Source organism: Martes martes (genome assembly GCF_963455335.1).
Source record: "Martes martes genome assembly, chromosome: 14".
Lineage (NCBI taxonomy): Eukaryota > Metazoa > Chordata > Mammalia > Carnivora > Mustelidae > Martes > Martes martes.
The window spans coordinates 77777666-77790564 of NC_137902.1; the positions used below are offsets into that span (position 1 = coordinate 77777666).

Below are 12899 nucleotides of genomic sequence, written 5' to 3' on the forward strand. Positions count from 1 at the left end.
GATCACAAAGGCATTTCCTAGACCATGCTCCAAAAGTACACTCGCTCTTGTCCAGGGGGAGAACAAACGCTCATGGGCTTATACAGAAGGAGCCAATGTGCTAAGCATAATATAAAAAACAAAACAACAACAACAAAACACAGGGTTTATCACTGTTTTTAAACATGGGCATTTAAATGAATTTAAAGGAAAGCAAAAAGTTCATTAGCATGACTTACCTTGATGTGGTTGCTCCTCCAATCAACAGTGGAATCTTTATAGCTAATCTCTCCATTTCCTTGGCAACAAAAATCATTTCATCCAGGGAAGGAGTAATGAGCCCTGATAGGCCAATTATATCTATTATTTCAAAAAAGAAAAAAGGACAGCAAGAAGGAGGATGAGAAAAAAATGCAGAAAAGTATGCAAGATTCACTTTAACACCTTTGTAATAAAGACCAGAAGACCTCATTTGAATTCCCAATTTCTAATTGTATGACCTCTTTTCTGGGGAGTTTCAATTTATTTGTTTGGCTTTCGGTAGCAAATATGATTTATAGTTTCAAGTTGTAATAATGGGCTTGCCACAGTTTGGGGAAGCCATGCAAATAAAATATATTGTTTATGATTTCCCAGACTTGAACGTGTCACAGTGTCTGAAGAAACACAGAAACGACGATACCCAGAGAAAAATCTAATATGACCCAGTAATAAGAAACCTGTTCCCGTTTCCCATCTTCAGAGCTAGGAGGAGTTTCATAGGTACCTATTCACCAATTCAACCCCCACTACAAACAACAGTGAAAGCCCCCCACCGAGGAGCTGGCCCCTGACTGTCCGAATGCCCCAGCGGTCCCACGCGGACTGGGGCATCCTCATATGCTGAGAGACACACCCCAGGGGTGAGGACATCCAGTGGAAAGCCCAGAAGCACAGGTGGACAGTACCTGCTTTGTGATCAAGAGCAGCTTTCAGGATCTTGTCACAGGGAGTCATGACTCCTAAATCAATAACTCTGAGGGACAGAAAAGAGATGTGAGGAAATTAATGAGAACCCATCAGAGACAAAGCAGAAAGGAACATTTACTCCGCTGCCAAACGCTCCTCTAATGGCAACTGGAATCCCCGGGACATGCTCACGAAGCAGTGACCACCATCACAACCACAATGACCACGTATGAAGTCCTTACCACATGCCAGGTGCTATGCTAAGATTTTTAAAGCAGCTTTATTGATACAGAATTCATATGGCATAAAATTCACTCATTCAAAGTATACAATTCAGTCATTTTTGGCAGATGACATTATTTTTTTTTTAAGCTCTGGTAAAACATATAAAACTTCATCTGCCCTGTTAACCGGTAAGTTAAGACTGTCCCCCCGTCATCAAGACTGAGAGACCCCCCCACCATGCCAGTCATTTTTAAAATTTAAGTTTATCATGAGTATGCATTTCATAGCACACACTTTCACTTCTTTCACAATGTTATTAAAATAGGCAAAATAATTTTTTTAAATACTTTATTTATTTATTTGACAGGGAGAGAGATAGAGATCACAAGTAGGCAGAGAAGCAGGCAGAGAGGGGGGAAGCAGGCTCCCCGCTGAGCAGAGAGCCCGATGCAGGGCTTGATCCCAGGACCCGGAGATCACGACCTGAGCAAAGGCAGAGGCTTAACCCACTGAGCCACCCAGGTGCTCCAAATAATTTTTAATTAAAAAAAAAAAATCAATGCTTAACAACTACTATTTGACACGGTATCATCTGGTAACAGTGGATGCTAGACAGGAAGGAGCTTTGCTTCTTGCTATACACTTCTTATACTGACTTTTTTGCTCCCGTATCACTTAAAATTTTTTTTGACAAATAAATCAGCACATGCAGACTCCTCAGTAAAAACCAAGGCAATTTTAGATCAACGGTAACTACCTTCAGTATGTGACTAGTGACCTGGTAGAGGAAACGCTACAGGTTTTAATGCTGTGGCACCAGAGGTTATAAGAGTTAGAAGACACCATTTTCTTTCTTTCGTTTTTTTTTTTTCAGCACATTGAAAAACTCTGGTAATTGGATCTTTTGTGAAGCTATGACTGTTGCATATGAAACTAAGCAAAACAGTACATTACATTTTTTAATTTAAATTCAATTAGTGTATTGCCTTTAAATCAAGACAAAAAAGGCATACCTTTCAAAGCCCACTGTATTCAACATTGTATATGTACTTTTTAAAATTCCATTAAAAATCGTCAGTATGATAGTAAGAATCAACTTGCTCTCATTTTCTTGTTTCAAGCAATGTGTCTTTCAGGAACATCTTATGCATGCTTGCTTGGTTTGAGGACAGTAAGGAGAGCTTGTTGCTGGACAGAATGGGGGAAGAAGGATACGGTAGGCAGAGAGGTCAGAGTGGGAGGAGACAGCATCTTAATGGCCACGACTAGTTCAATTTTCAGAATATTAAGTTTAAGATTTCTTTCTTTCTTTCATTCTTTCTAAGAGAGAGAGAGTAATTGGGGATGGGGGATGGGAAAGGGAGAGAGAGAACTTTAACCAAGCTCTATGCCCAGTGTGGAGCCCAACATGGGGCTTGATCTCATGACCCTGAGATCATGACCTGAGCTGAAGTCAGGAGTCAGCCACTCAGCCAACTGAGCCACCCACAGGCCCCCTATTCTTTAGCTATCCAAATGGAGCTTGAAGCACCCCAGGAGGGTGATACCTGAGCTGAATTTTGAAACAATAAGTAGGTATCAGCTAGATGAAGGAAGAAAGAAGGCAGGCCAGGAAGAGACAAGCACTAAGGGTCCAGAATGAGGACCCATCTGGCCCTGAGGAACTCTGGCCACCCCTGCCTTCCGTGGCTGCGGCCCTGCTTCCCATTGTCCCTTGCTGTTGTCCCTCACCTTCCCTGCCACGTCCTGTTTCCACCACACCTCCATTTTCTGTTCCCCTGGGTTTTCCCTTGGTCTCCCTTCCTCACCTAGAGCCTGATGCCCCAGGTCCACAGGCCACTTCTTACACACATCCTTATATTATGCCACATGAGAAATTAAAGAGAATAAAAATAAATGTTATGAGAAAATGCTGGTTTTAAAATCATCTTTCTAGAATGCTTATAACAGCTCTAAACACAAGCATTTAATTTGGGCTTTTAATTCAGAAAAAAATGTAAGCTGCACTTGCTGCTTTAGCAAAGGCATCCAATACGATCTAAGAATATATACAATTTAAAAAATACTGTAATAAATAAAGTCCCTTTTCCTCTCTGGAAGAATTAAAAGGGAAAATCAGAGCCATGCATCCCACATCCATGCAGGGTGTCTTCTGTCTGCTGTCTCTGGAAGTGAACTGAACAAAGAATTTCGTTTCTGACCCTGCAATTCACAGGTGCTACCCCCAGATGGCAGTACCCTACCACTCTGCAGTCCCCACAGACCTTTTCCAATCTGCTTAAGCCGAGCTAACAGTCTGTTTCCAATTCTCCTTAAAATAAATAAATAAGTAAATTAATTAATCAGTTAATTAATTAATTCTGGAAAGTCTCCCTTTGAAAAGTAGTAAGTCGGGCAGAGAAACTGGATAGCTATTTTTTCCAAAGGAGACATAAAAGACCAACCTGTATATGAAAAGATGCTCAGCATCACTAAGCAGCAGGGAAATGCCAATCAAACTCATAATGGGGTATCACCTCAAATCTGTTTGAAGGGCTCTTATCAAAAAGATAAGCGGTAACACGTGTTAGCCAAGAGGTGGAGAAAACATTCTCACCACAAGAAAGAAATAATTATGTGAAGCGCTGGTGGTTGTAGCAATCATATGGTGGTCGTCAAATTGCAACATGGAAGTATAGCAAGTCAATACCCTGTGTACCTTACACAATGTTACAGTCAGTTACATCTCAGTAAAGCTGGAAAACCAGAAAACACACATGCCCATACACACCCCCCCCACCACACACACCCCAGGCTGAAAGCCTATGAATAATCTGTGTGGTGGACAGGAGAGACTGGATTAGTGCGCCCCTGACTTAGTACAGCTGAACGCGCTAACGTTATTCCATTCATTCATGGCTGTACGCTGCTTAATTTTCACTAATACTCCACATGTACATTAACAACCACTTATTAAAATATAAACAGGCCTCTGTTATGATTTTTAAAGTACTAGATATTTTTAAAGTACTAGATACAGGATATCCAATTTTAAAATTACTTTCTTTATTTTTAAAGTACTAGATATTTTTAAAGTACTAGATACAGGATATCCAACTTTAAAATTACTTTCGACATATCCCACTTTTTCGTGGGAAAAAAATCCACATTTTCTATGTAATAATTAGTGAGGGGTATATCTAAAATCCATTCTCATGTACGATCTGGTCAAAAAGCATTTTTGAATATTTTAAATTATGTAAGAGGAATGTTAACTAGAATATCAACATTAAACAGTACAGTTAAAGTTGTTGAACTTTTGAACTAGAATCAAGGGACGCCTGGGTGGCTCAGGTGGTTAAGCCGCTGCCTTCGGCTCGGGTCATGGTCCCAGGGTCCTGGGATCAGGTCCCGCATCGGGTTCCTTGCTCGGCGGGGAGCCTGCTTCTCTCGCTGCCTCTGCCTGCCTCTCTGCCTGCTTGTGTGTACTCTCTCTCTCTGGCAAATAAATAAAATCTTAAAAAAAAAAAATTTTGAACTAGAATCAATACCGGAAGATAAACTGACAAGAGCACAGGGTCCTGACTTTTGGAGTCAGAAGCCCTGAGCATATTACGGTCTGCCCCTTGCTGGCTGTGTGACCATGAAGCAAACACTTAACTTCTCCACGCCTCAGTTTCCTTGTCTGTAAAGTGAGAAAGACAGTAACTGAAGCAAGCAGAGCAGGATCAAGACCATAAAAAGGAAGGAAGGATGAAAGAAAAGAAAGGAAAAGAAAAACACCAGGAAAAGAAGACAGAAAAAAAAAATCAGTGCTATGAAAGCACTGTCTAATTTGTGCAGTGGCAAACAAATGTTAGGTGTCGCTAGACTCTCGGCGGATCCGTCCCTGAGGTCTATTCAAATTCTCAAATTTATACATGCTACTGTAACACGGAATCTAATGCGTCATCTCCACAAAAACGTCCTCTGTCTAGACAGAATTATCATCTTGAGTCCTCTTTACTCTTTTTTCCTTCACAAAGAAGAAAGTTCTTATATTTTATGAGATTTAGTGCATCAATGGCAAAGAGCCAGGAACTAGAAAGTTGCATGAGGATTTGATACTGGATAGTTTGCTAGACTCACTCACTGGCTGGGTGGTTCACCCCAGATCCAGAACCACACACTCCACCCCAGATCCATCTAGAACCCTGATGCTCAGCAAAAGCATACATTTAACTACATAAGGGAGATTTTCCGGGCACTTTTCTGCTAGCTGACGCCATAAAATTAAACTGACCAGGAGGGCACATGCTAGGAGACACAAGACCCCAAAGGTGTCTGACGGGATAGAAAACAACTGCACATTCACTTGTATTTTTATACGAGGAATAATTACAGTTTCACCAGAAGATATTTCTCCAGTTTGACTTATGAGCGAAGATAAGCAGACTTCCAATGCACAAGACAGAGGACTGGATGTGCTGGAGGAAAGCCTCGGGTTTAATAAGCAGGCTTTCATGAATGCTGACATTCTACACTCAGAGCACCCTGGAGAAATGCCACAGTTCTCCCTGGCCTCTTATGACGTCTCCTGGAGGAAAAAACATTCCTAGTGTGACTCTCTTAGCTACTTACCCATTTTTCAAAATAAAAAAATACAAATACAAAAAAAAATTATAAATTGCTTTAGAAGGTTTACCTACAAACTGCTTTTTTCAACAGTTGCTGTCCCATGATCACAGTTGACTATGTACTTGGCTATTTAGCCTTATAAACAGCAAATTCCTTGAATTCTTGAGAAAAGTTAAACCATTTTGGTGTCGCTAGTACAACGTGTGGTGTGTAGGAGAGGATCTACTGACATTCGCGAGCTGAATTCAATTTTAACTAACTGCGATGAATGCAAACCGAAGCCAACGACATGGGATTTGAAACAGTGAGACAAGAGTGGAGGTGTCTTATAGATTTCAGGAAGCAAACACCTTATCCAAATACTTATTTTATGGGTGAAATCTCATTACAACCACCTCTGTGGTATCTCTAATACATTTATCATTGAAAAAATAATACATTCCAAGAACAATATTCCTAGAATAGGAATAGAGAAGATAGTGCTAAGTGTTCTGACAGTGGGCAGGCAGCTAAGGGAAACACCTGTGAAGACAGAGGCCAAAAGGTGAGATCCTGACCCAGATCCTCCAACCCCAGCCTTCCGGAGTGCCTGGATGCATTCAATTGGCCTGGAAAGCAGAGATGGTTAACCAAGTCGAGAGGAGGGAAGGGCCCAATGGGGACTTGTCATGGGACAGCAGGGGACGCCTGTGAGGGGTAGAGATGCCCTGCAGCCATGGCTCCCTGCTTCAGATAAAATAGCACGTCAGAAAGAAGTCCGTGACTCAAAAGAACTGGTGGCTGGACATGGACCAGAGAAGGCGTTAGTTCTATTAGGCTTCTGTTCACAAAGAATATGTCAAAATCTGGGCAAAACATACACTTACAATAGGTCATCAGCTCTCAACAGAAGTAACTGAGAGCTGACTATTCACTCTAATGAGATATATCACCCAGAGGCTTTTCTTCTATACAACATTTCAAAATCTAGCTTCATCATTTCCAAGAGGGATGCATGGTCCTGTTCTAAGCAGAGGGAAGAGAGAATTGTACAGTCAAAGCCTTCTTATAAACCCTACCGAGCTGAAGTCTTCCAGGATCTCGGCTCTAAAACATGGCAGTTTACTGAGAAGAAAAACAGAATATGCTCCATGCCACTGGCTATGGGCAGGAGCCCAATGTTCATTAGAGTCTTGGCCTAAGGTCAATCCTCAAGAAGCTCTTGGTTGTTCTGACCCTGCTGGAATAGCCTTTACTGTCCTTTTTGTACTTACCACACAGATCACAGATTAATTACTACCTTCTTTCATCTGAAAAGGTGGTTCAATACAGAAAATGTAAAAAACAGTCAGGAAACAGAAATTAAAAATCACCTACAATATCCACGGCCATACCCTACCCTTCCTGACCAACAAAGAATCAGCCTGTTAATGCTTTTATTTTTAAATACAAAAGGGGTTTGAAAGAGGTCAGTGTTAACTCACCTGAAGTTATTGCAGCCAAGGACCACACCGACTATGTTCTTGCCTATGTCATGCACGTCGCCCTTCACGGTAGCCAACACGATGGTGCCCTGGTAAGGGTCCTAGGGAGAAAGCCACACAGCTGAGCATCGCCACGCTCACTTAGAGCAGATCCCCTAATTTCCTGCAGCCAGACAGGTGTTGGCACGAAAAGCACTGTTGTACAAGTGAGACAACCTCAAAAACAGACCTAGAACCTAAGTCATGTGCTCTGCCAGTAGAAAGCTGCTGGCCCTAGCTGTTTGAAGGAGGCCTGCCTCACTGGTTAGCCCAGGGAGTGTCAACCGGGGCTTCCATCACCTCAAGGAACAGGTTATGTCAACTACAAAACAGTCCCATAGCTGAAGAACATAATCCTTAACTGCAAAAATGCTGTCTGACAAGGATTTACGTGAGCAGTAAGGGGAGAGGGAGGGAACAGAGGGAGAAGCTGGTGAGTGCACAGGTCCCATCAGAACCCAAACCACCATCTCAACAGCCCAGTGCAGGGGCATTTTATCGTAGTTTATTTTTTCAACACCATTGTGCTATGCACTGTGGGCATCCCTTCCCTCAAATAAATAAATGAATGAAAGAATAAATCATTTTTTCAAAAGAAAAAGAAAAGAAAAAGGCACACAAGGCAAGTGGGATTCTATGTCTGTCAGAGCCATTCACAAGCTCACATCAATATGAGAATTCAGAATCCTACAGGCCAAAGCCGGCTGAGCCTCACGAGGAGCTAAACAAGGTCAAAGCTTAATGATTTACTCTGGTGGTACAGCCAACAGGAATTAAGTTGGATCCAGAGGCAGTGCCAAGGACATTACCAGTATGCAGAGACAAATCAGGGAAGAGGTTTTCCCAAAGCCAAATATCACTCAATTACCTCAAGGGTAGGGACCCGGCTCTATAGCTACAGCATGGAGCACAGTGCCCAGCACATAGCAGGAGCTCTATAAATGGCGAGGAGAGGAATGAACAAACTTGATTTGAAATCATGGGCTCTGTCTCAAAAACTATGTTCATATTAAAAATTCATAAAGCCACACTCAAAGGGAAAGCACAGGTTATTCTGATACTTGGTCAAACAGATTGTTGCTCGATTTTACCTTCAATGACAAGCATAGCCAAGACCGTGGTCCCTACCCCACCCCCATAAGTCTCTGAGATCAATTCCTCACAGGGCCCAGTGGCCTGGACAAAATGACTTACCTCTTCTTCTTCTGTGCCAGCATGCATTTTATTTTCTTCTCTTTCTTTTTCCATGAAGGGAATAAGGTGGCCAACAGCCTTCTTCATGACTCGAGCTGACTTTATAACCTAGGAAAAACACATGGAGTCAGGCATCTTTACCTGACCCTGAATGGTTGCTATTGCCCACTTGTGAATTTTAGCATCAATCAAGAATGCAAGCTTTGACCACTGAAGTCCACTTTTGACAGCAGACAAGATAAGGAACAAGTTCCTTGTGGAGAAAGACAATGAACAGGGCATAGCAGAAAGAAAACAAGACTAGGAACTGCACACTGTGATTTCTGTCTTCTTACTTTTGTCTTTCTGTCTTTCTTACTTATTTTTTCTCAGCCTCGAAGGCCGTCTATCACTTCTCCAAGTTCTAGGCATCCTTGTCCACCATGAGCCCCTTTTCAGCCTTCTCTTCTCGATCCCTAGCATTATAATCCACTTATAATTAAGGTTCCTGCTTAAGCAAGAATAGAGCCTTTTACAAAATTCATCAACGTATGCTAAAATTCACAGGTGGAAGTATGACGGGAAACAGGATATTTGCACAGTCTCCAAGTTTCTCTCTACAAGTAAATCCAGAGTGTAGGAAACCTAGCAGACACTGCTAACCAAGTGAGCAGAGTTCATATAATCAGTAATGAGACACAGCAACATTCTGGAACTCCTGATATGATCCATGGAGAAGGGCACAGCATCACTCTTATTCTTGCCAAAAAATGAGCAAACATCAGACAAACTCAAACTCAGGGATAGTGTCCATAATAACTGTACTGTACTGAGGAAGGCAGGATAAAAAAGCATCATTGGATCTTGGAATACAAAGAAAACAGTAGTGGGAAAACTGGTGAAGTCTGAATGAAGTGCTTCTCTAACAGCATTACATCGATGTCAACTTCCAGGGGCTGCTAACTGCGTGAGACTCCAGTAAAAATGCTCAGGTGAGGAGAAGAGGTTGGGGGAGGGATATAAGACATTTTTCAAACCACATTTGCAAATTGCCTCTATGTCTGATGTTAACTCAAAACACCATAAATAAGTCAACACCATGAAGAACTAAGACCGAGGAATTGCCATGGGCTGGAGGAAATTAAGAGGGCATGACAACGAAACGTTTCTATCTCGAGTGTGGGGAGAGTTTCACTGGCGCATGCGTGTTAAAACTCATCAAGCCGTATACTCTACGTATGTGAACTCTGTCGTATGTTTATTATAAAACAATAAAACTGTTTTAAAAAGGGGGTGAATGTTATGAAGGAAACAGGCAATTGACTTAGAATGAGTAATTAAAACAAACAGAAACCAAACTAGGGCCTTCACGTTTTGTGTCTGCCTCACCGTCCTAACCCTGACGGCTCAAGAGAAGTTTGTTCACCGATATGGCCAGTTGCTCCTATAAATCAAAATGAGAGTTCTGGCTTTCTTGAAAGATACATCGTAATGTATATCACTATTTTAAGTGGGGATGATTTGTTCAAAATACGCATCCTTAAAGATGATACTGGCTGGTGAATCAAAAGCGAATGCTATGAACTTCACACACATCTTGGGTTTTACTGTAACTTGAGGGAAGAGCACATGGGCATTGGGAGTTAGGGGATGGGACACACATCCATCGCGCAGATCAGAATGCTAATGGTTTCTAGATGACCTCGGGCCGGCACTCACCCTCAAGACGGACCTTCCAGACACTACTCCTGATACATTTAGAGAAAGAATGACCTGATCTCAAATGTCCATGAGCTCTTATCAAAATCAAAACTTGAGAAATATACCTGAACTTACTATTTATTAAAGGACAAAGTCTTCTTTTTTAGGTTGTAAAAACTACTCCTCCCCTTCCCCATCTTTTGCCAACCTGAGGTAGAAACATTTTTCCAGCTCCAAAAAGGTCACCAACAACTTTCATGCCGTTCATCAGAGGCCCTTCGATTATATTCAGAGGCCGGGGATATTTTTCCTGGTTTAATCTGGCTTCCTCAGTATCTTCAATAATATGTTTTTCGATACCCTATTAAAAAAAAAAGTTAGAGTGTGGCTCAGTGGGTTAAAGCCTCTGCCTTCGGCTTGGGTCATAATCCCAGGGTCCTGGGATTGAGCCCCTCATCGTCGGGCTCTCGGCTCAGTGGGGAGCCTGCTTCCTCCTCTCTCTCTCTGCCTGCCTCTCTGCCTACTTGTGATCTCTGTCTGTCAAATAAATAAATGAATGAAATCTTTAAAAAAAAAAGTTAGAAAAAAAATCACATTAAAAATCGGCTTAAGTCCAAATAGCCAATAAAGAATGAATCATGGAAACATTTAAGAGTACAGGTTTTGGAATCAGATTATGTGGGTTCAAATCCTGGTTCCTATCAGTAATCTAAGCAATTAATCAAGCCTCAGTTTCCTAAATTAAAATGTCACACATTTCCTGCCTCAGGTGGTTATTTTGAGGATTAAATGAAATGCCCTATGTAAAGTGCTTAGCCAGGGGAACGATACAACGGAAGTACTCAGTAAAAATGAGTTATCAGTGAGAGAAGGAATACTAGTAAGTAAAGTTCAAATTCATCATAAAATACACTTCTCGCATCTTAGGGGTTTAGCAGAGTATACGTTATTAAAGATCTCCTGTGACATCAGCACGTTTTGTCACTAGGAAGCTCCAAGGCGGCGGTGGGGGGTCGGGGGGTGGGAGGATGACAATGGCCAGGACCCTGAGGTGAAGTTCAAACCCATGAAGCCTCTGCAGACTTCTCTAGCCTTTAGTGATTGAGCCCTAATTCCCCGTGTCCCCAGTTCAAGGACCCTTGGATGCAGCTGACATTGCACAACTTCAAATATGTGAATCTCAAAAGTTTTAAGAAGTTAAAAGTTAAATTTGAGAGCCAAAAAAAGAGAACTCTGAAATTCTCCAGACCACAAATAAGGACACTGAAGCCAAGAGATTATGTTGTCTAAAATCCCAATTATCAGGGTGCCTGGGTGGCTAAGTCAGTGAAGCATCTGTCTTCGGCTCAGGTCATAATCTCAGGTTCCTGGGATCGAGTTCCGGTGTCGGGCTCCCTGCTCAGTGGGAAGTCTGCTTCTCCCTCTCCTTCTGCCCCTCCCCCGACTTGTGCTTGCTCCCTCACTCTGACAAATAAATAAAATCTTTTTAAAAAATCCCAATTATCAGCAGAAGAGCCAGGACTTGCCTGTTGATCAAAAGACAGCAACTTGGTCCAGGAGAGCATTTCTCAACCTTGGCGCTAAGGACATTGTGAGCTGAACAACTGTCACGTGGGGCCTGTCCCATGCACTATGGGATGCCCACAGCACTCCTAGCCACTGGATGCCAGGAACACCTCCCATCCCTTACTGTGACAACCAAAAATATCTCCAAACCTGGCCCACGGTGCCTTGGGGCTGTTCTAGGGACTGCCCCCTCCAGCCACTGCACGAGGCAAGCACAAGGCGCCTCCAGCTGTCGGTTCACACTCCCTCAGGGCTCCCACAACTCACCTTCACAAGGGCATACTCCAGGCGTTCTTCGATGGGGCCATTCCTCCACTCATCAGTCTGGACGACTTTCTTTCCTCCTTTGCCATGTGTCTGAGTTGAAATTAGGACAGACAGATGGGTATAACAGGCCTTCATTGAACTGTGTAGCGGCAAAATCCTATGCCTTATTCTTTTCATATACAGCCAGCGCCTAGCTGAGCATCCAGCATGAATTAAGGTCTCAATAAATGTTTGTGGGAAGCAGAGACAAGGAGGTATTTCAGGATTTGACCTTGTAGTAGAAGGACACAGCAAGACCCTGTTCTTCCTTTCCCATAAGTTAACGACATCAAACAAAGGATTTCAAGGGCAGTAAGAGAAGCTCTTCCCCCCATGAGAAGGGCCTCCAGGGCCCACCACACGCGGCATCATCACCCACAAATACGCACAGAGAGCTGGCGGCTGGAGGCAGACGGCATGAGAGGGTGCGCATCCAAGAGTTGCAGGATGCGCCTACGCCCTCAAGGACTTGGCACTTCCTGGGGGAGGTGGAGAGGCAAGACAGCAGAGAAGGCACATGCCGGGGGCGGAATGAGCAGGTAACACAGACTATACTGCGTGATCCCAACTGGACCGGGAACCTTGAGCAATGAGTCACCATCGCAAACCAGGGTGGAGAGACGTGGAAGAAGTGGACGGACTCAGCAAAGGGACAGAAAGTGCCATGATCACGGCCTACCAAGGGAACCACATGACCTCATCTGTTCTCTCCATGTCAACTGGTGGCATCACTCGCCCCAACTGAAAATCTACAGAGCATTCTTTAATACCCCGTCATTCCTCTCGTTCAGTCACTCACCGAGTCCTAACTGACTACATCTCCTCTGACTCCTCCCCGCCCTGTTTCCATGCTTACATGGCCCAAGCCACTAGCTGCTCTCAGTACCCATCCACCCCCCAATG

The 12899-nt window shown here is 43.1% G+C and overlaps 1 protein-coding gene across 1 annotated transcript in view; it reads right to left on the reverse strand.

Moving 5' to 3' along the window:
* Positions 1–12899, reverse strand: part of MTR (5-methyltetrahydrofolate-homocysteine methyltransferase) — a 96446-nt gene that overhangs the window by 24268 nt on the left and 59279 nt on the right. The window contains exons 19-24 of the mRNA XM_080823745.1: positions 11958–12047; positions 10333–10485; positions 8445–8552; positions 7212–7312; positions 927–994; positions 219–339 (exon numbers count right to left, since the gene is read on the reverse strand). Coding sequence (XP_080679871.1) covers positions 219–339; positions 927–994; positions 7212–7312; positions 8445–8552; positions 10333–10485; positions 11958–12047 — 641 coding nt within the window. The remainder of the gene's footprint in view (positions 1–218; positions 340–926; positions 995–7211; positions 7313–8444; positions 8553–10332; positions 10486–11957; positions 12048–12899) is intronic.